The sequence below is a fragment of the Symsagittifera roscoffensis genome, chromosome 3, assembly GCF_963678635.1.
Source record: "Symsagittifera roscoffensis chromosome 3, txSymRosc1.1, whole genome shotgun sequence".
Classification (NCBI taxonomy): domain Eukaryota; kingdom Metazoa; phylum Xenacoelomorpha; order Acoela; family Convolutidae; genus Symsagittifera; species Symsagittifera roscoffensis.
Genome location: NC_087064.1, coordinates 29,391,412 through 29,418,119, shown reverse-complemented (window position 1 = coordinate 29,418,119; position 26,708 = coordinate 29,391,412). Strand labels below are relative to the sequence as shown.

General features: G+C 33.1%; 2 protein-coding genes across 5 annotated transcripts in view; one reads left to right on the top strand and one right to left on the bottom strand.

Moving 5' to 3' along the window:
• The window catches only part of LOC134842891 (apolipoprotein D-like), a 62,662-nt gene that overhangs the window by 24,802 nt on the left and 11,152 nt on the right, over nucleotides 1–26,708 (bottom strand). Inside the window, exon 1 of one of the 4 annotated variants that reach the window (XM_063859403.1) lies at nucleotides 2,246–2,550. The exons of the other annotated variants lie outside the window; for them this stretch is intronic. Coding sequence (XP_063715473.1) covers nucleotides 2,246–2,483 — 238 coding nt within the window. The 5' untranslated portion in view covers nucleotides 2,484–2,550. Of the gene's footprint in view, nucleotides 1–2,245; nucleotides 2,551–26,708 lie in introns of those variants that run through there. 4 annotated transcript variants of the gene reach the window in all.
• Nucleotides 24,495–26,689, top strand: LOC134842892 (apolipoprotein D-like). The gene is made up of 2 exons (XM_063859406.1): nucleotides 24,495–24,843; nucleotides 25,164–26,689. Exons 1-2 carry the CDS (start codon nucleotides 24,621–24,623, stop codon nucleotides 25,535–25,537), a joined length of 597 nt encoding a protein of 198 aa, XP_063715476.1. The 5' UTR covers nucleotides 24,495–24,620; the 3' UTR covers nucleotides 25,538–26,689.

Below are 26,708 nucleotides of genomic sequence, written 5' to 3'. Positions count from 1 at the left end.
AATATGACCCAATTTTAAACTGGAACTGCAGAAATACAGACCCAGCAGAGGAGTTTAAAAGAAAGCTGCCTCTCAGGAAGAAACAACGAAAACCTGTAGCAGTACAATCTTTGTCAATGGACTACGGGTTGAATATGAACCCTCGGAATTTTCCCAGTTTGACTCAAAGATTGGAACTACAGAAGTGCAGAGAAGCCAAATTGGATACGGAAAATCCAAAATATATAACGAGTTTAAAGTACTCATTAAAGCAAAATTATAACAGATGGAAACTGCCATCGTTTATTGAAGTCGTCAACTCGACGACAATGGAAAAAACGATGATGCCTGTCGAGTTCATAACCCAACAAGAAGTGGTGATAAAGGAGGAAACCAACTTCTGAAAACTAAAGAAGAGAGAAGAGCAAGGCTACAACCTGAAGGCTGGGGGAACGCAAGTTACCATCCCGTTTGAGGGAATAAATGCCTTCCCGAACTATGTAAAACCCAAACAGGAAGAACAAGACGATATTCAAGAGTTTACGGACGGGATGAGCAGACTGCGAATTAAGAACAAAATCAAAAGAAAGAAAATCGTCAAGTTACAACAAAAACTCGAGGCTTCACAGAGGAAAATAGCGATCCTCAGATCGTACAATGTGGAGCTAGAAGCCGGAAGGAAGCTGTAGACTAAATTTAGAGCTATTGAGAACAAAAACCTTATATAAATTTGAGTCCATTAACCTAACCTATCTACATAACTTTTTCATTTGATGTTCTTTTTAAAGGTTATAACTATAGTATTTAATCATTAAAGTGTTTAAATTTTCACCATGGTAACTGTAAGAATCAAACAGCTTAATTTTCTAAAAAAAGGGGTGAGTTGTAGTATTGAGAAATACTACACAGAAAAGACCATTGTCTTAATTGTTCATTTAACGACCCAATTCTAAATTGGAGCGTGCCATTTAAATTAAAGCCTCTTTTCACTAAATCAGATATTGACTGATTTACTCTTATTAGGACTATAAAATCTTGTTTCGTTAATCCACTCCTTTTTAAATACTTGTCCAATTTTTCTCATTTTTTCATGCACAAAATTTTAAAAGGGCGGCGATTAATAATACGTCCCTTTTAACTTAACTTGAAACAAACTGGATAAATATTTAGCAGCCTTGCCGGCTGCATTGAAATTCTCCTTGCTTTGATTAAGCAGAGATGCACCTGCAATATGATGCATCAGAGAGAGTAATATGAATTTTTAATCAGTTAAACTGAAGGCTGCTGTTTTTATCAAAGGGGACTAATAAGTTAAAGATATTTGATTTGAAAAAATCAAATAAAAACTAGTTGAAAATTCCCTTATAAGAAAGGGAGAACAAAGGAGCAGGTGAAACCTAAATAATTAAAGATTGAATCAGCCGCCGGCTTATGCTTACGAGCAAAAGGACTGGCCTGAAATCTTCGGTGCTTCATTTTGCTCAGTAAGCAGCAAGTCAGATCTCTTCAGTCAGATCCTTTCAAAATAAATAAGTTTTCTTTTCTGCCTTTACAATAAAATTAAACTAGCCTTTTTCGCAAATAAAATAGTGAATAAGTTCTCATTTAAAGTTCGATAAAATTATAAATCGAGATACTCGAGATACCCACACCTGAGGAAGTCTGGACTACAAGTACCAAAAGGACTACGGCAAGACGATACTGACGACCAAACCAGAAGTGCCGAAGTGGACACAATCAAGGGCGACCCAAGAACACTAATCAGCCATCGACCTTAGAAAGAAGATAAAATATTGATGAACAAAATATGATTAACTCAACCTCCCCTCATAGGTAAATTTTCTTAAGCTGTTCGATTCGTTTATATAATCTAATAACCCAGTGCTTTGTATTTAACCAACTAATTAATTCATACCTTTTCTAAATATTGTTTCTACTCTAATTTTTGTCAAGACAACTTGACGATCTAAGGTGAGACTTATAACTTAGGATAAAATTACTAAGCATTCAACCAGCAATGATCGCTTAGTAAAGTATCAATGCCCGTACGCTCAATTTATTAGCAGAGACGTTGTGTGCAGTGAGCCGATTTGCAAAACGTGAAAATCAATCAAAGACAATCATCATAAAATTAATTTCTGAATTTCTCGAGACATTGCTCACGCACCAACAAAACTCAATCTAGGACTCCTTAATGATTTTACTGATTGAACACTTTTAACATAGCTTAATTTAGTTTTCGAGAAGATAAAGAATAGTATCTCACCTGTGATGATTTCGGTTATGTTATACGTTTTGTATGCAGAAAATTCAACGAAACTACAGGTGTTGAAGACATTTTCGAAGCTGACTTCAAATTTCTCAATTTCGTACCATTTTCCGATGAGCTCCGAGAGATCAATTGCTGGTAAAGCTGGTGCTTTTGGGCATATTAACCGAAATCGACATTGGCATACCGAAATAAATGCTAAGAAATATGAGAACTCTGGAATAGTGGCTCTCATCACAGAATGGTTCAAGTAAATATACTGTCTTTGAGATATTTGTTTTTGTAATTAACAATTACAACCAAACATCTGTTTTTTAAATATATTTGTTAATCGTAAACACAGTTTTGAAGAAGTTTAAGTTCAAGGCAAAATGTCTGTTGTTGAAACAAAACATTTGATTGAAATTTGTTTGTCATGATTGGATAAAGTTTGATTGACGCACAAAGACATTTGGGGATGAATTTAACTTTTAATAGAACCATTTGTAGGTCAATTGTATCAGAAAAGATACAAAAAATCTTTTCAGACATCTGTATTGTGTTGAAGTCGACGAGGTCGCACATCAACGATAAGGGCATACACCAAAAAAGCGAGCAATGTCACGAAATGATTCAACCGATTTTCCTACTAACAATTTCCTACTAAAAAAATTTAGCAATAGAGCTTGAATTGAGCTGCACTCTGATTGATTGCGAAATCGACAATTTTGATCTATTTAACAATCTCCCCCTTCATGAAAGGGGTAGGAGATTGTTTTGTAGTTCCAATTAAATCCGTGTATGAATAAACCACTACCCTGGTTGATTAGCGATAGAAAAAAAAACAGGGATCACCAATAATGAATTAATGACGAATGACGCTCATTGCCACTATTTTAAAGTTTATCGATAGGGTACTGCTAATTTGCCTAATTTTCAGCAATAAAAAAACCTATAAAAAGAGCAAAATTTGTTAACAACAGGGGTTTGATCCTGCAACCATCAACCTAGCAGACATCTATCCTACCTCTGCGCCTCGAATCCTTGTACACTCGGAATTTGTAGGGTATATCAAGTCATTGTCTCATTTAAAAGCTTCTGGAAGTTTTAGCGCTGAGTTTCTCCGGAATCATTACTGAAATAGCTCTGAAATATTTCAGGCTTAGCTATGAAAAAACTCTGAATTAAATATGAATCAGCGCCGGAAATTAGCGACTGCTAGGATACTACAGAAAAATCGATGGTTAACGCGGTGAAACTTCAGACCGGGTAGTTTTAGCACTTATAGTTTGATCTCGGCAGTCCAAAAATAGCAGATTACAAACAATTTATTTCCCAAAAATCAGTTAAGGATTAAATGAAAGTCGGAACAACAAAGAACAATTTTGCTGTTTTTAATTTAAAAACCAAACAAGTGGATTGCGTTTTATAACCCGTGCGTGTATTGAGTTTTAAAACATACTTTTGCGCTTTTTGCATCGAGGAAACATTGCAGTTTTTTTCCAATGAATACTTCTTCTAGTTTCTTTTTTCATCTTTTTTTTATCTGATCAAAAATTGAAGCCGTTATAAATTCTAGTCTGCTATGAAAAGTTGCTAGCTGCAAATTTTGGCTTTTAATAAATCCTTAGAAATGTGGCTTTTGTCAAAAAAGCGGTTCGGACGAATTGTTGTGTCACGTTTGAGAAGATTTTGGACCATTAGTTTTTTTGAAAACCCATAAAAATACAACTTCAGTTATTTTATGAGATATAGAAGGAAGACATTTGACTATTTTTATTTTTCCTGAGACCTGCAAAAAATTTTAAGTAAAAATTTTGTTCACATTGTTCGATTGTTATGAAAATCGATAATTGACATTGGGACTAATTAAGCTATGACAAACAGAATTGGTCTTCATAATTAACCTTGTAAAAACACTCGTTACACCATAAAAGTTATGTTCGTGTGAGGTGTAGGGGGGTGAAGAAAAAGAACAAAAATATATATATATATATATATATATATATATATATATTTATAATAAAAAAAATTTCAATTGAAACAAGAAAAGTCGGAGGTTTTTTGTCGCTTAGAATTTAAGATTGTAATATGAAAAAATGAAACAAGTCGGTTTCATTAAGCAAACCACTAGACTAGCAGGCTCCCTAAAATTTGTACTCCATACAATTTGGGTTTTCTATCTCCGTGTTTTTGTCTTCATGAGTCTACAATAAAAAAACAAATGTCAATAACGAGCGTTCCTTATATTATCTCATAAAGATTTCCAAAAATTCTTTTCTTGTGAAGTTTGAAATACATAATTTTATAAAGATTTAGCTAGTAGATTAGTTCTTTGCATACAGCTGACCTGTTTTCTGACTTAATAAATTAAAATTTTGATTCCAAAATTTTTTTCGTGTATTTTTTTAAACGTAACAGTAAAACCAACGCCTGAAAAGAGAAAAAAGCTACCCGACTTCAAAGATTTTGTTTTGTTAACGAAACTAACAGATATCTTAGCACAATGGCTTGCAGGCTTAGGCCAATTTACATTTGAGGGCACAAATTGCCGTTTTTTCCTGTGTTATTCCATTGAAAATTTTAGTTTTCTCCCCTCCTAATTATGGTGAAATACTTTTCAGCTGATTACCTCAAAAATGTCGACTGTTGACAAATAAACTGTCGAGTAAAAAAATGCTTCAAGAGAAAAATTTTTGACAGATTTTGTTTGATCTGTTGACTGAAACACAAATCCTTCAACAGAAATATACAACAGAAAAAATTCATGCAAAAACTTAAATAGATGTCAAGCAATAGATCAAAAAATAAGGAGTAGACAGATTTATGTATATGTAAAAATTTAAGAATGATAGAAAGAAAGTCGTATTACTAACTCAAACTCAACAAATTTTAAGTAGATTTGAAGGATAAACGGAGATATTAAACTCTCAACTGATTTGCAAAACATCACTTTCTTTTCAAGAAAAGCCCGGAAAAACAATCAAAAACTGCAAAAAAAAACAAATTTTAAACCATTTGCTTTCCAAAATGTTCAAATTGAGTTCTCTGTCCACTCAAGACTCTCTCTTGCTGAACTCACACGCCATACTTATTGCCTCTGTGTCGCCTATCTTTTTAAACACTTTAAAGCTTATATAAATTTTTGGTCGAGATTGCCAGATAAAAGTTGAAGTTTGTCGAAAGAATAAAAATAAATTGTGCTCAAAGTTTTGATCCTTTGACAAAAAAGAAAAAAGAAAACCTAGAACGTTCCCGAAGCCAAAACAATTTTTTTCTGCAGATGCTATGAAACTAACAGTGGAGTCAGAGATGCGCCAATTGAAATCACAAATGGAAAATCGTTATAAACAAGTGGGGAAAAGTGAAATCGGAAAAAAAAGTTTGCACAAGAAAAAGTGAAAATATGGAACGGAAGCGGAAAGAAATGAAAGTGCAATTACGCGCACAGCAAATATATAGCCGGAAAAAATGCCTTGTGATCTGTAAACCACCATTTGACGCATCTAAGTATCAAATTGTATTACGCATCGATTGGGCATCGATTATTGAGCTGATCGCACCATGTTTTACCAGGGACTGGCAATGATTTTTTTATTGAGCAGTCAGAGTCATATTTTTTGGTAATTCGACTAAATGGACATCATTTTTCTCAGCTCGTTGGAAAAATTGAAAAGAGTTGAATGGTATATTTATTTATGTCAGTGGAAAACTACCAAACTACGAAGAAATTATTGAAGCAGAGGCCAATATAAAAGGGTTGAGAACGTCAACAAAAAGTTGTTTGGTATCTGTTTTTGTCACAAATAGCAACATTGCAACTGAATTAGTTACAGTGAACAGTTTTGCTGAGTTGTCGAGTGTGAGCTATCCAAAAAAAGAGTTGTGAAGAACGAACGAACGAAAAAAGCGCGACAAAAATGACACATCTTCGGGAAAAAAATGCGCATTTTACCTGACGCAAAAAAAAAAAGCAAAAAAACAAATGAGGAAAAAGGAGAAAAGCGAATGAAAGAATTAAATCTACAGAAACTGAAAACAAATTCAAATTTGAAAACTGAAAACTTAGTTTTTTCTAATTTTCCTTAAAAATGAAAAAAAAGTCAATATTTGTATGACTACCTTGCCATATTAGCATAGCAGCTTTTTTCAGTTACCAAAAAGACTTGATACTCTGAAACAACAATTTAAAAAACTGAAATAGCTGGTTCATGTTTATAAGCAGCAAGTATCTTCTTTGCGTTGTCCGCGCAGAAACAAAAATGAATTAGACGAAACTCAACAAAAAAACAAAAGTTCATAACCCCTGTTCGCTTTCATTCCCTGTTCTGATTTTCTCGCAGTTGTACTAAGAAATGTTTTGACAAAGTCCTGGTTTTTTCTAAATTTCATTAAAAACAAAAATATCTTGAAGATGGATGTATACTAATTAAATGTGTAAGAGTATCTTGCGATATCAGCGTAGCAGTTCTTTCCAGAAACCAAAAAGAAACTTGATGCGCTGAAACAACAATTAGAAAAAACTCAAAAAATTTCATTCATGTTCTTAAGGAGCAATTATTATCTCTGCGTTGTCCGCGGAGAAATATTGGAAAAAATTTATAATGAAACAGAGAACAAAAAATCCGATTTTTTTTTTATTTTTTAGCCCCTGTTTTCCATCATTCATTCTTTTGATAGAAAGGAATCGTATTCAATTAAAATTTCATATTCAATTAGTCTTAAGTAAAAGTAAAAACGCATATGTACTATTGAAATGTGCATGAGTATCTTGCAATGTAAGCGCGGCAGCTCTTACACTTTAGTAAAAAACAAACTTGATAAGCTGAATTAACATTTGAAAAATACCTGAAAAAATTGATTCACTTTGATAACGAGTACTTATCTTCTTTGCGTTTTCCGAGGAGAAGTTTTCACAAAAACTTGAATTGAAATAATCAACAAACAAAAAAGAAAACAAGATTCCATAACTCCTGTTCTCCATTATTCCCATCTTTGATTGAAATTAATCAACGTTGATTTTAATTCGTATACTTAGTTTCAAACAATTGTTGTAAAAAACAGTTGAAAGAAGTTATGGTTTTTTTAAATTTCATTGAAATTGAAATAAATTTCAAGATGCATGTATATTAATGAAATTCATATCAGAATATTGCGAAATCAGCGGGGCAGTTCTTTCTAATTACTGAAAATAAACATGCTACGCTGAAACAGCAACTGAAAATTGAATGAAATTCAATTATGATCATAAGGAGCAATTATCTTCTCTGCGTTGTCCGCGGAGAAACATTAAAAAAGTGATATGAAAAAAAATCAACAAAAAACAAGAAACCCTGTTCTCATTCATTCTGTGTTTTAAATGAGAAAAATTATCATCAAATTTCATTTCAGATACTCAGTTTCCGCTGTTTTGTTTTGAAACAAAAACTTGTTTTTTTTTTAATTTCTTTACAAAAAAATTTAAAGTCAAGATGCATGTGTACTAATGAAGTGTGCATGAGAACCTTGTTATATCATTGGGGTTATATCATCTTTCGCATTTTTAAAACACAATTTTGATACGCTGAAACACCATTGAAATAAAAATCTGAAAAAAATTGATCAATGTTTTTAAGAAGCGCTTATCTTTTCTGCGTTGTCCAACAAGAAAAATTGAAAAAAAAGTAAATTGAAATAACAAAACCAAGAAAAAAAGTTAGAGTTCACAGCCCTTGTTCTCTTTCATTCCGTGTTTTGATTTTAAAAAAATCTTTGTGAAAATTCATTATTTTCAGACTCGGTTTCTCGCATTTGTAATAAAAAATGATCTGAAAAAAAATTATGTTTTTTTTTTAATATTCACCAAACACGGAAATAAAGTGATGATGCGTGTTACTAATCAAATATGCGTGAGTACCTTGCGATATCAACAGGCATTTGTTCCACGTTACTAAGAAACAAACTTGAAACAAACTGAAGAATCATAGTCAAACTTGAGCAAAAAAAAACAATATTTGAAAAAAAAAATCGGTTCATTCGAAAGGTTAATTCGAAACAAGTTGAGGATGATAAGCCTCTTTCGATAAAAATTTTTAATTTTCACAAAAACATTGGGCTGAATTAATTCATCGTATATGGTCACAGGCGCGTGTTCTTTCTAAAATGGATGGGTGTTTTTTGTTTTGAAAAACATTGGATCATTGAAGAAAAAATTGACCAGCTTCAACTTTAGGTGTGTACACTTCAATGAGTTTGCACTACCGGAAACATGCTCGAAAACGGATTCAAACAAATAAGGCGTCACCTTACCGAAATACCAACAAGTGAAAAAGTATAGAAGAGATAGGAAGAGGCTATTTTGTGCAAAAGGACAAACCACTAGTGGTTTATATTTCAGAACAGTATCAAATTTTGACTTTCAAACAAAAAAATATTTTCAACGGTAGCGGATTTGAGCTTTGGCTTGAAACTGATTGGTTCATTGAAAAGTTTGGAAGACTACTTGGATAGTTTTGATTTAGGACCCAATGACAAACAGGTTCTATGCTGAGACTTCATTCTTGACCGTTTCAAAACTCAAATTAAAAACTTCTGGCGATAATTTTCTAAATTTTTCTAATTTTCTAAAATGTCCAAACCATTATTTATCAACTTGTCAGAAAGTTAATTCCAAATTTTGCATCGATTTGATGTACTCAAAGTTTGCCACGGTTGCTAAGGTGTTGGATGCATTAATTACAGACTGTTTATCAGTAATTACGTACTTGAAAGAGTCCTCTGATGACTTTTCTCAAGAAAAAACATACGAGAAAACGTTAAAAAAAACCTTTGCGAAAAAGGATTTTAAATTTTCTACATGAAACACAAAAGCACGGCGAAGAAATTACAAACCTAGATTCGAATAAGTTTTTCCAATTTTTCATCAAACATTCACATCAGAAATGAACCAATCCGTTTCAACTAAAACTAAGGATAAACAAAAACAGAAAACTCATAGGATAGGGAAATCATAAATCCAGCGGATAACTAAAAGTTCCCAAATAACAAAGAGGTCAGGAAGTGACAGTCGCATGTCAAAGTTTGCAAAAACAATAAATGCATTCTAAAAATTGATAGTCAAGAAAATAAATTGAAAAAAAAACTGTTAACCTTAGCGAAGAGGAAATAGAAAATTTATTCATTTTTATGCTAGTATAGGACATCTGTTGGCTAAGACAAGTAAGTCATCTCAAATTTTCATCAGAATCAACATCCTCTTATATTTTGTCTTCTGAAATAAACGAACATTAAACTTTCTCGGTTTTGTGTAATTTTCATTCAAAATAAAGTTGTTATTTTTTTGGGTTCAACAATTTTGTCATATGAGAGATAAAAATGGCAAAAATTAACTATCTGAGTAAACTAACAAAAAAGTTTGGACGAAATGTTTTTCCAGATTGTCGTAAGTTGGCCAAAAACTTACCAATTCCTAAAAAGGGAACAAAGAAAGATCCAGAAACTATAGGCCAATATCGCATTTGCCAGTTTTTAGCAAATTTTTTGAAAAGCTACTTAACATTCGCATTAACGATTTCTTAGATAAACATGGTGTTTTGGTTTAAAACCAATTGGCGTTCAGACCAAAATTACCAACAACGGACGCTTTGGTGAAATTCATGAATGACATCCGAACTGATTACGAGTAGAACCCGATTGTAACATATGCTTTTTTGATAGGTCTAAAAAATCTTTGATACGTATTCACTTGATACAATTGTAAAAATTGCTAAGAACTGCGGAGTACGATATACCATTCAGTCATTTGTGAAATCATATCAAAGTAATAGATCACAAGTAGTCAAAACAGGCCCAAAAAACTAAACTCAAAAACTATTCACTGCGATGTTCCAGAGGGGTTAGTCCTCGGGCCTCTACTGTTATTTTTACTGATAAATGATTTACCAACAATAAAAAATCCAGGGAACACATATTTATATTCTGACGATACAGCAGTGAAGTAGAAAGAATTTAATTTACACCCATTCAAAGAAGATTTATCAAAAACAGGAAATTGGCTGTAAATCAATAAGATGACTCAAACATAGATTTTTGACAAAATTTCAAAGAAAAACAATCAAAGTAGTAATCATTATAAAAATAGGAACCAAGGATGTTAAAAAAGACTCTATAATAAATGTTTCGGCGTTCACATGGAAGCAATTTTATCGATTTTCTCGTAAAAAAAACATTAGTTTACATGGGTTGCTCTACCGATTACGTGACTTACTAACAACAGCTTAAATAACTAAATCATATTTCAGTCACACTCAGCCAAAAATGCAAACTGGGTTTATAGTGTGCGGCAGTGCGAATAAAACATCACTAAAAATATTTGAAATTAAATCTTTTTAAGGCATTCAGTTTTCAAATCTATACGTGAAAGTTTAACTAAAGTTTTGAGTAGCAAGTATATGTGAAATTCTTTCACTGACCATATCATGTAGATTTTTTTGAAAATTTTACAGACTGATATTTCTGTTTCCGAGAATATTTTTCTTTTAATATTCTTAAGAAAACAGAGATATCAGTCTGTAACACAAAACAAAAGTCTGGGAATATTGTTAAAAAAACGGAGATATCAGTATGTAACATTTTTGAAGAAACCTGCATGATATGGTTATTGAAAGAATTGCACAAACAGTTGCTATTCAAAACTTTATTTAAACTTTTATGTAAAGGTTTGAAAAGTGAAATCCTAAAAAATTTCAATTTTGGACTCAGAGACTCAGATATTGAAACAAAAATGGGTGAAAAAATTAATCCAAGAATAATTTTACTAATAAAAGTCCCAAGGGAATAGGTATATGGAGTAGAGACTATGTTTGGCAAAATTTGCTGAAACAGTCAATTAAAAACTTTTTTCACTTTTTTGAGATTTATCACAAATTATAAAGAAATTATCGGTCTTTTTCTTTTTCTTAAAAATTGGGGTTTTATGGTTTGGAAAACGAATACTACCCTACAGTTGAAACTTCTTAGTAATTCTTAGAAATAGTACTTTATGAAGGCATCACGTGGCTAGGCTTATCGGGCTTTCTGATGTCCCTCCCTGCATATCATAATTATGTAAACTGACCGCTTTTGAATAATCTGTGAGAAGAAAACAATTTTTTATTTTAATTGTTTTGTTCGTTTTGTTTAGAATGATTGAATTCACCGCTAAGCCACGAGCCTCAATTCACCACAGGCTTCTTTTTTCTCTTACCTCATTTTCTCTCTTGGTCTCAAAAACTATCGATGTTTTAATAGCATTTAAACTTTGAGTTTAAATTTATAAACTTTGAGACTATTCGTTTCTAAAACCCTATCTCGTCGTCGTAAGGACAGTTCATGTGATTTATGGGCCTTATTCCCCTCATATCGATGCCAATAGCAGTTAGTTCCTGGTAGATCAGATGCAATCCATGTGAACTGATGCCGCGCATCCGGGTGAATATCCACATCTCCTCGTTGATTATAGTTCCCTGCGGCCATATTCAAGCAGTTTGTACAATAATTTTATTTCGGTATAAAATTGAATAATTGCAAAAACCTAGATAAAATTATGGATAAATTTCACAAAAAAAGTGGTTTTCGTTCGAAAAAAATGTCAGTATGTTAGGTCTTTATTTTTTTCTCAAGACGAATTTCGATTTCTTATTTCGTAATTTTCTAACGAGCAACGTAACTTTTTATATTCGGTATCAAATATGTTGAAGCCCTAAACTTAAAATTAAAAAAACTATTCACTTGTGATTTTTTTCAAAGTTTTTGGGGTTTTGTAAGACTCTAAAGATGACTGAATAAAAAACTATCACAAGGATAAACATTCTGTTTTTTTTTTCAAAAGTGGGAACACTTATGTTTCGTTTGAACGTCGGATAAAAAAGTTTTAACTAAGAAATAACTAGTTTTCATTTTCATTTTCAAACCAAAAAATGTTCCAGAAGTGACAGTCGGAACATTCAACGTTTTGCCCTGATACGAGCAGTCTTGTTGTAAATGTTATAATGAGTAGGCTTTTCGAAAAGTTGAAAGTCAAGTTGATGTTTTGACGACGTTTTGTATTATGAGAGAAAACGTTTTTTTAAAAAGACTTTGCCAAAAATTAGATGCCCATACTCAGCATTGAAAAAAAAACATTTTTCCATTAAAAATGTAATCTAGAAGTAAAAAACTATTAAAAAACTCGATTTCGAATATGTGTGAGTTTCCTGTTGGCAGTCGTATAACACCATGTACTCGTATGACCTCAAAGCAATGAGCTTGCCGTGAAATGTTTTGGGAAAAATCTGGTAGAAGTATCTCTTTTCAATGGCGAAATCAGCGATAGGAGGTGTTCTCTGAGTTATGACTCCGTGAAGATGAAATGCTTCCCGAAAGCCAAAGTCTCTACTTTTTTTCAGCATATTCATATGAGGCAAACCTAAATCAGGGCTTGAAATCAGGACTACAAATGAAAAATTCGTAGACCTTTTTTAGGCTTTTAGGCTTCCCAAAAATTGATTTTTCGACTTTAGCTCAAACGCGATGAAGACCCTAACTTGCTAAAACTTCTAGAGGGCGCCTTTAGAACAAAGTCTATGACTTGTCGGCCAAAAATGGATGTTGTTCCTAAAACAGCACCAAAGGGGGCGACCTTTTAAATTCACTGCCTCAAATTCTTGGTCTTGAAATCTATTAAAAAACTTTCCTACCTGACTCGACATAAGGTGGGGCTAAATACATGTATGTACACTGCTTGAGTGGGTTCTCATACCCAGAATAGAACTTAGCAGATTCGAACCACAGACCTTGAATCTCCAGCAGGCCAACTATATCGACAGGTTTAACTTTTGGACATGACCCGAAAGACCAGCGGGACAGTCCAAGTTTTACTATTAAAAGAAGAAGTAAAATTAGACGAACGGCCATTTGAACTTTATTCAAGATTGTAGTTCACTTGTTTGTGAGCATAGCTAATGATATTTATAGGCAATAATTAGACACATCATTGGTAAATATTACTAGTTTTCATTTAACATTTGAAAGTTCGAGTTTCAGTTAGTTTCTGTAAGCTTCCGGTAAATTCTCCTCTGGGTAAAAACCTATTCAGAGTCAAATCCACCGCAGGTACTCTCCCCTTTATATCGTACTGTAGCTAGCGGTGGATTCTAGGGCTCAATATTTTCCACTATCCAAAAAGTGTTACAATAAGGCCCCATGCTTTCTCCGCTTAACCACTCGATAGGTTAAACTGCTACGCAATTAAATTCGCTCTTTCGCTCGCTGCGTCGTGACACTCTCTCGTCGATACTTACATGGCTTGAATCCCAAACTCTAAAAACTCGAGCAATGCACTTTGCTCAAACAACTAATCCAACCCGGTATTTCACCTTGGTTATACCTATTTCAACTAACTTGTCAATTATAAATTATTTTAGGTTACTCGAAATAGAATCACGCGCAGTCCCAGCTAGCGTCAGCCCGACTCAATTGTCTCAGCAACCCCGCTAATTGAGACACAGAGCTACTAAGCTGGGAGTTGTTCATCCAGCCTCCACCGACTCTGTTCTATGACTTTGAACTATGAGTACTAACCATTCTCTCTTTTGGCCTAATTGTCCTGACTGAAGATTGATTATTAAAAACAAAAATTTACTTTTAAGACGAGAAAATCGCGCTATAGGTCGCGAAAGTCTGGACATACCATAATTTGGTCGCGATATCCCAAACAGAAGGTCACCAAAATGTGGATACTCGAAAAAATCTGAGAATAGTGCTGCGAAAATCTAAACATAGCTCGCAAAATTTTGGAACAAAAAGCCGCAAATTTCTGAACGCTAAATTGAGTCGCGAAAGTTTCTCCAGCTTGGTCGCAAAAGTCGCGACGCATCATTATGGACGCTAAAGTCTAGAAATGGCTAAATTTGTTCAACCCGGTCGCAAGGCTACGGCGTTATTTTTTTCTTGGTTGCAACATTTCGTATCCCGTCGGTTATCTTTCAACAGGTTCTCTGATACTGAAATCAGGAATCAATTGATTGCCAAAATCAAATTGAAACTGTAGCCACAATCTTTATGACAGATGACAAATTCCTTTCCTGGCTGAGATGATGATTTGGTAATGTTTACTATTCACATCTGAGTAATCGCCAAAGGGAACGTTCTTTGCCCAGCTAAATAAGTTGAGCTTTGAAATTTTTGAACTTTTTTCAACCACATCTTTTTCAACCATTTGATAATTTTTCAACCACACTTTCTTCAACTATTTGAATTTTTTCAATCACATCAACTGTGTAGACTAATTACATTAGTTTATTTCTTCAACCACACTTTTTTCAACCATTTGAAATTTTTTTCAATCACATCAAGTGTGTAGACTAATTACAATAGCTTATATAGTTTATTTTTTTAATTCATCTCTGTAAAAGTATTTGCCAAAGCTACATCGATAGGAAATGGCTCTGTCCAATGTTCAGACTAATTTCAGACTAATTCATTAACTCGGTTAATATCATAATTTAATTTGTTCTAACTACTGTTTTCTTACATTCACCTTTTTCATACATTCACACTTCACTACAAAGTTATTTTGACCATAACACTCTAGTTCTGATTTACAAGTCTTTCATTGAACCAGTTATCCAGCAAGGTGTTTTGATTTCTCGGCTAGCCAAAAAAGAATGCTTGATAAGAAAAAAAATATATTTTTAACCGGAATACTTTTTTCTTTAAAGAGGACGGATAATTGACAATTTTAAATGAGATACAAAGATGTGTTATACACATGAAAAACTGCATAATTATGAACCGTTGAAAATTTGTAATTCTATCAAACGTCATCCAATTTTTAATAAAAACAGCCGCTTTATATAAACAAAAATAGTCGGTAAGTGTGCAAGCAGCACAGAATGTTCCGACCATAGTCGTAAAAAACACAAAAATTTTTATTGCACAGAGTTTTTTTCGTGGTGTAACAAAAAACAGGGTGCGCGGTATGATAAAAAAAATCTAAACAAAAAATATAAGCATAATCGACATTCATAATAGAACAGAACAATTGGAAAACAGATTATCTGGAAAAATGACTAGAAAAACGAAAAAAATCACTGAAAAAATTCAAAATATTTTAAAAAATTTTTAAATTTTTTGCAAAGGTATTGAATTTTGTAGTTTTTGATTCCCACATTTTCCCAATTTCATCTTTTTGTTGAAGATCGTCTTGAGTGACTAAGACGGAAGTTGTTTTGGCGCACCTGAAATAGATCTCGCTCAGTTAATGCCATCTAGTAAGTATATGTGTAAAAAAAAAACAGTTTGATTAGCTATATTAACTAGTACAACCGGTTATTTGTTAATTTCGCCAGAGCTACGAATGAAATCTTATTTATCAAAAAACAAAATTTTATGTCCTCAGTTTTCAAGTGATTCTGGAGTTTCTCGTCTTTTTTCATTGGTTAAACATTGGTACCATTCAACCCAAACTTGATTTACAAACTTCTATTTTTTGACGGTTTTTACCTCTTTATGGACAAACACAAGATGACTTGAAAACTGATTTTAAATCTAATGAAATTCTTCCCAATCAAGGAACAACTTGTCGTTGATATTTGCTAGTTAAAGTGAAAAAACTCTAAGCCAGGGGTTTGTAAAACAGCAACAGCTAGAAGGCATAGAGGACTGAATACAATAAATTTAAAACAAAACTTGATTCATCAAAAAAACTGGGGATGTAGAATTACAAATTACAAATATTTTTTCTCAAGTTTTTGAGAGATGCTTGACAAATCGAAGAATTGAGTCAACTTAGATCCAGAAACTCACGGACAAAAAGTGATATCAAGATGCCCATCTGTTCCTTAGTGTCAATTACCTCTGATTCATAATATTTTCTCTAAGATATTGCTCAGATAGTGGAAGTGGTTCAGTTCCAACAATGGCTAAAATTTTAAACAATGAGCATACAATCTGATTCCATTCTCTCAATTTTCTATCTATTTGAAGACTTCAAAAACAATTCATTCTCCATTGTGCGAATTTTTTTCACTTCGTTAGCGAGTTTCTAGTATATTTGCTAAAAGAAGAGCAACAGGTTTTGCAAAACGTAGACGTAAAAAATCTCAAAATAAAAAAATTGGAATTCTTACGAAGAAAAAATTCATTGCAGAAAGAGAGAACAAAATTAAGTTCACCCAAAAGCTCACAACTGATATCTGTAGTCATTCCATTAGTCATTAAACGATTGACTTTGTTTGGAATACTTGTGCTTCTTCTCTACTCATTTCATCAATCACAAAATACAGTTCCTAAAATACCACAATTTGAACAAAAACAAAAAAGAGGAGCTTGTACTGAAAATTTTTTGGCTTCATTTGCAGTGCTGTAATCGCAAAAAAAATTAAAGAGCAATTTTTAAATAATCTTTAAACTTCGTAGAAATTAAGTGAGTCATTCAGGCAAAATCATAGTAGATAATTAAGATACTACTAGAATTTTGTAGACCTTGTATGTTAACTAAAGCAAAAAACACCGACCATTCTGATAGTAACAAAACAATTATGGCAAATAAGCTTCCTTCAACCACTTTGGAACGATTTCTACGTCCGATTAAATCTCCGCTTACGCGTTAATTGTCCCAAAATGGCCACAATGTTAATTTTTAAATCCCCATAACTTCACACAAATTGATCACAGGTGAAAAAATACCTTTTGAATGATATTTTAAAAATCCGTCAAAAATGGCTAGTAAAAAAGTCGAAATTTGTCTGGAGAAAAAAAACTCGAGCACAAATATTCCGTTACTCTCGTTACGTAAGTCGGAACAAAAAGCAGCATCTGATTGGTTGAAACAGTGTGGAACTTATTTGACGACAAGTTGACTAATCATTTATAAGTTGAAAAAAATTTGAAAAAAAAAACAATAGTTTTTTGTATTTAAAGCACAAGACTGACCAAGTAAATAAACCAACAGATCTGATCGTTTTTTTTAATGAAAGCTCAACTAAAAGTATGTTTTTCTGCAGGCTAGATTAAATGACCTCTGTTAAAATTTGCTGTGTTTTGTAGCTCTATCAAAAAAAAATGCTAAGCAAAAATTTATCGTATTTTTATCGAAGCAGTAATATAAACAAAATATCAAATCTGAAGTTTAAGCAAGACTGTTTGTTTATCAGGGAAAATCCCTGCAAAAATCCGACTGCACTGAAGCCCAACTGAATTTTTTTTTTTTGAATAATTGACAAACTTCACAAAAATTGATCACAGGTGAAACAATACCTTTTGAATGATATTGAAAAAATCCGTCAAAATGGCAAGTAAAAAAGTTGAAATTTGTCTGGAGAAAAAAAAATCGAGCACAAAAATTCCGTTACTTTCGTTACGTATGTCGGAACAAAAAGCAGCATCTGCTTGGTCGAAACAGTGTGGAACGTATTTGACGGCAAGTTGACTAATCGTTTATAAGTTGAACAAAAATTGAAACGAAAAACAAGCGTTTTTTGTTTTTGAAGCACAAGACTGACCAAGTAAACAAACCAACACATCTGATCTTTTTATTTGAAAGCTCAACTAAAAGTATGTTTTTCTGCAGGTTAGATTAATTGACCTCTGTTAAAATTTGCTGTCTTTTGTAGCTATATCGAAAAAAAAACTGCTAAGCAAAAATTTATCGTAATTTTATCGAAGCAGCAATATAAACAAAATATCAAATCTGAAGTTTAAACAAGATTGTTTATTTATCAAGTAAAAGCGCTGAAAATTCCGACTGCATTGAAGGCCAATTGAAAATTTTTTTTCGTTGAATAGTTGACAAAATAAATGAGAAAAAATTTTTTTCTTTTTTTTTCAATTTATTGCCACTCTCGCTATAAAAAAAAAACTAAGGGTGTGTTTAGCGTCTCGTATTGTGACAATAGGATTAAATTGCGTGCCTCAATTCAAATTGTAACGGCTTAATTTGCTTTTACGCATAAATTCGCAATTTAATTATCCCATATTGGCCAAATTATTAATTTTCAAACGCCTGTAACTTTACGAAAAAAAATCACACGTGAAATATTTTTTTAAGATTGAGCTCAGAACATTTTCAGAGGGTTTTTAAAAATTCCGTCAAAAACGCTTTGTTAACAAGTTGAAATTGACCGAAAAAAAAACACACTAAGCATAGATATTCCTCACGTCCTTCGAAAATCGGAACAACAACATCAGCGGTTTTACGAGTCCATTACATTAAATCTTGTTCAGACAATTTCAGAAACACTTCAATTTTTTATCCAGTTTTTACGGCGTTTTTTAAATTGTTTGATAGTTTTGATGCCATGAGTGCAAAATTGTTATAAAAAGTTATTTTGATTAAAACTTTGGTTTGTAATTTTCGCAGAAATTGAAAAGTGCCAGCTTGGCCTGATTGGCGCTTATGTAGCTCATGCTATTAACGAGTAAGTGGCGCCTAGAAACTGATTGATCCAAGTTCAATTGATGCGAGAAATTTTTCCTTTTATTATGCTACTAGATGCTAAGTAAAAAACTTTAACCTTTACATAACGTGTGGGAAAAACATCTGAAAAAGTATTTAAAACTGTTTAAGCTTTGTTGGAAAACTTCATCTTTCTTAAGAATTAAAAAAAAACTTCTTTGAAGTTCAAATCCTCCATCCTAAGTTAAAATTTTTATAGTTTAGCCCCAATATGAGAAGTCTTCTTTTCATCACCCACACTGAAAAATAGTTGAAATGCCAATTTGATAGCTATATCAACTGAACTCATTCTATTTTGTTCTCCTGAATAGCCCTCAGTGAGGTTTCTTGAACAAAAATCAATTATAAATGATGTTGGATCAAGTTATCATCCTCCCCCCAAATAGACCAAGTTAAGATCCTTCACCCCAGCGTTCGTTTTAATTTAAATCTATTTAGCGCTGCATGTAAAATGATCTTCTCTGATTGGCTGAAAATTCGAACTCAGAACCAAGTTAACATCCCCCCTAACGAATTGGGGAGGGAGGATGTTAACTTGCCCTTTGATTTTTATTAACAGTCTCCATAAATTTCAAACAAAACGATTATTATCGATTAAAATGGATTATAATGGTACTTTTTTGAAGTCAATAAACTCAATTATAATCGATTTTAATCAGTTATTTTTTGAGTTTTTTCCCTAAAATTTAGTTGAATTATACTCCAATTTAAATTGATAATAATCCATTTTCATTCACCAAACTTCGCCGTTTCATTTCGTTTTATTTTTGTTTTGTTTTGTGTGTTTCTTTATTTTTTACCAATTTTTTTTTTCGTTTTTTTTCGATTCAATTTTTCTAAACTATTTTTCAAAAACAAAACCTTTAAATAGTGCGACCTCATAATTTTTCTAAGATGACTAATCTTGATAATAAACACATTTTTTAACATTAACTAGGTTAAATCACTGTCTCTCCAGATCACAGACTGATGGAACTTCGACCGAAAATCAAAATTAACATTAGGCCGGAACATTAAGTGTATAAACTCTGCCTCATTTTATTGGGTCAGCCTTATTGTTTTTACTCGAAATTGTCCTCATAACCTCTTTTACAGCTCATCCTTTGACTGGTATGTTTCCTGGATGGAACCTGCTTTTCAGCTTCTCGGAAATATTGTTATGATTTAACAGGTCCAGGTTAGCAGTTAGTACGGCAAATGGTGTTCAAAAACAAAGAAGATCACTGAAGTCTGCTGTACTAGGGGGGTTCAATTTATGTACACGAAAAGTTTTGAAAAGTCTTTTTTGTTTGCGAAAACCATTAGGCAGTTTTGCTGCCAAGATAAATTTTTACGTACATTTTTGAGAGAGTGTATTTCAGTTTTGGAAATATTTAAATAAAAGTTCAACGAAGTAGCCGACGAATTTTTTAAAAAGAAATTACGAAATGTGTTACCCCTCTTATTATGTTTTCCAAATAAATCAAAACTATGTAAGACTAATTACGTAGGCAGAGTCAACTCACAACAAGCACAGATAAGACAAAGGAATAAACTTGACAAGAGAGCGGTGCGGGCCAGAGCCTACTCAATAGGAGACTACATATAGTTCTTTCAGAACGTGATCCCACGGAAGGGTATGAAGAAACTCCTGAAGAAATGGAGAGTGCCGTTCATGATAATGAAGTTACACCAAAAAGGAAACTTTTACAGACTCAGCACAGGTTGAACTGCTCACTTTGAGAATTTCAAACCACATAACCCATCTACAGAAGATTGTTGAGATGTATCTATAAAGCGACGCAGGTATAATCGCTTTTCTCCTTATTTAGGTACAAAACACAGATGTCAGCAAAGCAACCAACCAGCAAATCAAATACTCCACCAACAGCCGGAAGAATAAACACAAAAAAAAATCAAAAAGAACTCATTGAAACTAATCAAAAAAATTGACCAATTTTTTGTGCTTGAAATAATTCGCGTTTTCTACAGTCTTCACTAGTTCGCTAATAAAGCTTATTGTCATTTATTATGCAATGTTTTTCGTAAAATTTTACATGTGAAACACGGTTTTCTTGATGTTTTCACTGTCATTTAACAAACAACTTTTTTGGGGATAAAAAAACTGAAATCAATTTTGTGACATTTTTTGGTGCCCCAATAATCCATTAATCCATTCTAGCCACTTATTATGGATTTTAACTTGTCATCATAATCCAATAAAACCCATTATAATTAATTTGATGGATTTTAACTAACGTATAAATTTTTTTTCTTCTTATAAAATGAGTTTGCGATTGTAAGCCGATTTGAAATTGCTTTCTAAAAACACTTTGCAATTATAATGGACTTTAAATTAAATAGAATCATTTTTAAATATAAATCGAATATAACGGATTCTAGTCCTTTTGTGACATTTTTGTGCCCCAATAATCCATTAATCCATTCTAGCCACTTATTTGGGATTTTAACTAAACTTGAAAAAATATGTGAAAATTGTCTTGTCATCATAATCCAATAAAACCCATTATAATCAATTTGAAGGATTCTAACTAACGTATACAAATTTTTTTTCTAACTATAAAATGAGTTTGCGATTGTAAGCCGATTTGAAATTGCTTTTTAAAAACACTTTGCAATTATAATAGACTTTAAATTAAAATTAAATACAATCATTTTTTAAATATAAATTGAATATAATGGATTCTAGTCGTTTTTGTGGTCCAAAAGTGTAATTATAATCGATTTTAATGCCAACATTCTTGACCACGAAAATCGACTATACTCAATTATTATCCATGGAACCCCACTACAGGAGGTTTCGTTTCAATAACAGAATAAATTACTCATCAGTTGCTGAAATGTTATTGCTAATCTTTGTTCGTACGGCTCAGTTCAGCACGTATGAGGAAAATCAACGAGCGTAAATAACCAAACAGGTTTTTAAAACTACAGAGCTCAAATTCAACAAAACTTTGTGATTGACCTTATTACAGAAACTATTAGAGGAGATTTTTAAGACCCAGTAAAAATCTCTACCACTTCACAAAGAGTTTCAGGTAGACTGGTGTAGCTGCGTGGGTCATTTTATATTGTGCTTGCAAGATAGTGGCTTGTGTGTGTGTGTGGGCTTGCGCGTGCTTGCACATGTGTGTGTCAGAGTTAGTTTGTGTTCAATTGGTTCTCACCTTTTAAATCAAGACAACCTCGTCTGATTTCAGTCCCAACCGTCAAACCGGTCATCACTAGCGTTATAAAATCACTTCTTTTCGAAGATATTGCTATAACTTATACTTTGCCGTTTGAATCAAAACTGAAAAAAAAATTACTTCAATTTGTACATTAAACAACAAAACTATACAAGACTGCTCGTATCAGGGCGAAGCCCTGAATGTTCCGACTGCCTTTTAAGGTTTATGGAGCAGTAATAACATTAAAAAATTGAATGTTAGAAAAAATAAAATGAAAATTATGTTTTCTAAAATTTGATCTTTTTTATGAAAATCATCCCCCCACACGCCATACAAAGTACAAAACGATAGATTTTGCTCCTTGTAACAAACCAAATATGGCGAATAAGCTTCTTTTAACCAATTTGGAACGATTTCTAAGACGGATTAACTCTCCGCTTACGCGTTAATAGCGCGAAATATATCGCGCGTTAATTGTCCCAAATTGGCCATAATGGCAATCTTTAAACCCCCATAACTTTATGAAAAATTATCACAGGTGAAATATCTTTTCAAATTTGAGCTCAAGACAACAATACCTTTCGAATGATCTTAAAAATCATTTGAAAAATTCCGTCAAAAATGGCTAATTAAGAAGTCGAAATTTGCCTGAAGAAAAAAAAACCCACCCCGAGCACAAATATTCCGTTACTTTCGTATCGAAAGTCGGAACAAAAATGTTTTTTTTTGTTCATGTAAAGCCAGTCAAGTCTCCGTAATTTTCAAATTAAATTGACTCAATCAATACTTCTGATTGTTTAAATTACAAACCCTTTACGAGTAGTTTTTTCTTGAAATTCAAAGGCCCTTAATTAAACTAAAAAACTTTCACCAAAAATTGTGTAATTTTCCGAAAATCTGAGTCGGTTATGAAGTTGAGAAATGTCTATGCAGCGACCAGGAGCTGAAATATAAATTTTCAGTGAGGCGCGTACTCCAATCTATAAATTGAATTTTTTATTAGCTTTTTTCACTTTTTGCCATGGTAACACAAAAATGTTTTGGGGGTGTCTGCAAGGATATGTCTTATAAGAAGATTTAAAAAATGAGTTAGGATTATAATCTCGAAAGAAAATTGAATCAAACAAAAGTAAGCTTGTTAAATTTTTCATTTTTTTTGGTTTTGACATTTTAACAATTACTGTCGCATACAATCTGAGATTCGTGAACCAGAATATCATAGATTTTGCCGCTTTTTCAAACAACATTAACCGCATTTCGGGCTCAAGGCGCACCAGTTTTTTTTAATTCTACTTTATGTTGTTGCTTCGTCAGACCAAACTTTTTTCAGAAATGATACGTCAACTTGCTTTGAACAGATGATCGTCTACCAGTCAAACCTACTAACCATACCGGTGCAGTGATTCTACCAATTTTATTTATGGGTTTGTCCAAGATTTTCTTGAATATTTTAGGAGTCCTCATTTTTGCCTGTATAACTGAGGTAAGGGGCCTAAAAAATTAGACAACAAGCAAAATAGACTACCGTTAACAAACAGAATTTACGGACAGCCAGTACCTACTCAGCCAAAAGTTAATTTAAGTCTGTAAACAAAATTCACGCAATTTATACGCAAATTAGTCAATTTTGAGCAACCATTAATTACTCGGCCAAAAGATAATTTAAGTCTATAAACAAGTTTCACGTAATTTGCACGCCAGTTATTGTCTAAACTCCGTTTTTTTCTGATCGTCTAATTTCCTGTCGTTTAAGTTCCTAAACCCCCTGAAATAAACCAAGTAATTGATTGTGTTGCGTGCATTATTTGGAGGACACATTTCATAGTTAGAAGTTCTGAGTTAATATTTCATACAGAGCTATTTCGGGGCTTAAAGTTATACAAGACTGCTCATATATCAGGCAAACCCCTGAATGTTCAGACTGTCATTTAATTCATATCGCATAGTTTCCGTGGAAAAAAAAATTGAAAACCTATACAGTTTGGACAATATCTACGTGTAAAATTTTGAAACGTACGAAATTAATACGGCCAATTAGCTAACCTCAATTCAATTTGGAACGATTTTATTGTGCGAGTTCGCCGCGCATAAATAATTCGCGTTACGCTCTCGGCGTTAAGATTAAACTCTTCAAAGCTCGCATAATTTAGTCCAGAACATAGCAAATTTGGCAAAATTTAAACCCTCGGAACTTTTCAAAAAAAAAATTGGAGGTGAATTATCTTTTTTCATTTGAACTCAGGAAGTTGATATTTTCAATGAAGAGTAAAAAAACTTTAGTTGAAAAATATTATTTCGATCGGTGAAAATTGACTGAATAAAAAACCACACCGAGGATAAATATTTCATTTTCTTCGAAAGTCGGAACAAAAATAGGAGTTAAATTGCCAGAGATTTGAATTAAAAAGAAAGTGATATGACTAAGTTTTGACGGAAGTGATATGACTATGAGGGTTTCAAATTGTAGGAAAGCGTTCAACCCTACCCTCATTTATAGTCAAATTATTTATTCACAGTCGCTGACCGTCAATTGAATTCTCTTAAGTGATGAAATTTACAAACCATTGTCACGATTTCTGAGTGATACTTCTATTTGATTTTGGTTTAATAACCGTATATTTACATTTGTATTTTATAACTCAAATGACATCAAAGAAATAATTATAGGTAACCTTGTGTTTCACATTTTGAATGCCTAATTCGTCTATACTGATTGAAAACTATTATATTATATTATCCTCTTACATTATTTAATGTCACCAGCAAAGTAATGTACTTTTTGACATTTATATCGGTGCTCATTTTTGGTCTAATCGAAGGAGCAGCGGCAAGACTACACATCGGCCGGTGTCCTAACGTCACTACGGTGTCCAATGTGACGCTTGAGGAGCTGACTGGTGTCTGGTACGAGATCGAGAAGTATGACGTCATAATGGAGAGGATGTTCTATCGGTGCAACTTCCTCTATCTCTCGATTGGGAAGACTACAAAAGGTTCCATTTATTGTTTGAATCTACTATCAAAAAAGAGAAAGAAAGAAAGAATATATTTCTCCAACACAAATAAGCATACAATCAGCATTAAAATTTGAGACTTGGAGAGGACAGACAACGGGACCTCAAATAAAATGATTTGAAGCAAACATGGCGTAGGATTTAAGAAACTGAATTAATATTTTCATATTTGTTTCACATTAAAAGCTTAATCTTTTCACAAAAATTGTGGTCGTAGAGAATCCAAGTTATTGGATAAAGTGCGTTTGCAACAAATTCGAACATTCATGTTTCACTCAGCTGAATGCTTCAACATTTAGGTTCCGAATTTCTTTATGCGCAGAAAGCTGGCAATTACGGAAGAGGTTCGAGATACGTGACCGGAAAAATCGTGCAACTCAATCCTCCCTCCGGACACATGTACTCGAGGTTCCGGGCTAGCCAGGAACTGGTCTCTCGGAAGTTTCGACACAATCTAATCTTGTTTGATCCTGACAACTACGCAGTGTTTTATGGATGTGACTCATATTGGTTCGGATCTGAGTATATGTGGGCATATAGTCGATCGCCTTTGATACCGACAAACACTCTAGCCTACATTCACGAACAAATGCGCAGGCAAGGAGTGGATTTGAAGGACTTAGTGTATACTGATCAAGCTCAATGCTTGCTGAGGGAAAACAATAACATATAATTTCAACAAAAAAAAACAGAAACATCGTTTCGGTACAGACAGCTCATTCGAAAGGCTGAAAATTGGTTATTCAAGACGAAAAAATCTAATTCATCATACTTGATTTTGCCGTTTTCCAATTTTTTGAAATTGAAATTTAGCTTTGGGGTTAGAATTCGGCGCAAAGTCGGAAACGCAGATGAACGTCAGATGGTATCGAGTGATATATCAAATTGAAACACTTTCAACTCCTATTCAAACTGTCATACCGTAACGTATGGTATCTATCAATATAGAATCAAAATGGATTGTTAATCAACAAATAAGGTATTATTGAGAACTCAAAGAAAACAACTAGTTCTGAAAGTCTTTATTTAAGTTCTAACCATCATAGCATGATGTTGCGCTTTCATAAATTGCACAAGATCAAGTGACCTGCTGAACGCAGTGAGATATAAATAAATACAACTGAATATCTAACTTTGCCAATCCAGCCAAATGACATTCCTCCCCGGAAAAAACCCAAAACATTCATTGATATGAGTTTTAGGTCCCTGTAGGACCCAAGTTCTTGTGTCCCAGTAGGACAATGTTGAGTTTTCGAGTCCTCATTGGACAATATAGCTTCTTATGCGGTTTTTTTTCCCAACTTCTGTTGAATTTACTCATCATCTCGATCGGTTTTCTCGTCATCTTGATCCTCGTTTTGGTGTTCCTTTAGGTCCTTAGGTAGTCTCTTTTGTGATTTTGACGTTTGTGTTCTCGACGTTTTTGTTTTGTACGCTTGTTTCCACGAGGACTTCATTGTCTTGTGTTTTTCTGTGGACTGTCTGAGGGGGACACTAAATTGATGATTTCCATTGTTTGTTGCTCTTGGCTTTATGACCTCCAAAAATTTCCAAGATGAAGCGATAACCCAGATAACGTAACCACACTAGAACCAATGCCATCTTCATTTGTTAAAATGGCATCAGGTCGACTTATTAAAATCATAGGCAAATGCAGAAATAAGTTTCAACTTGATAAGTTTGAATTTCACAACGAATTCTTAGTTCTCCCAGCAATGAACAGTATGATTTTAGGAAACCCCTTTTTCAAAAAACACGACATTGATGTTTGTCCCACACGAAATCTTTTAAAACTCCCACAAATGACATTCCATATGAATAACATTAAAGTAGAAAAGAAACGC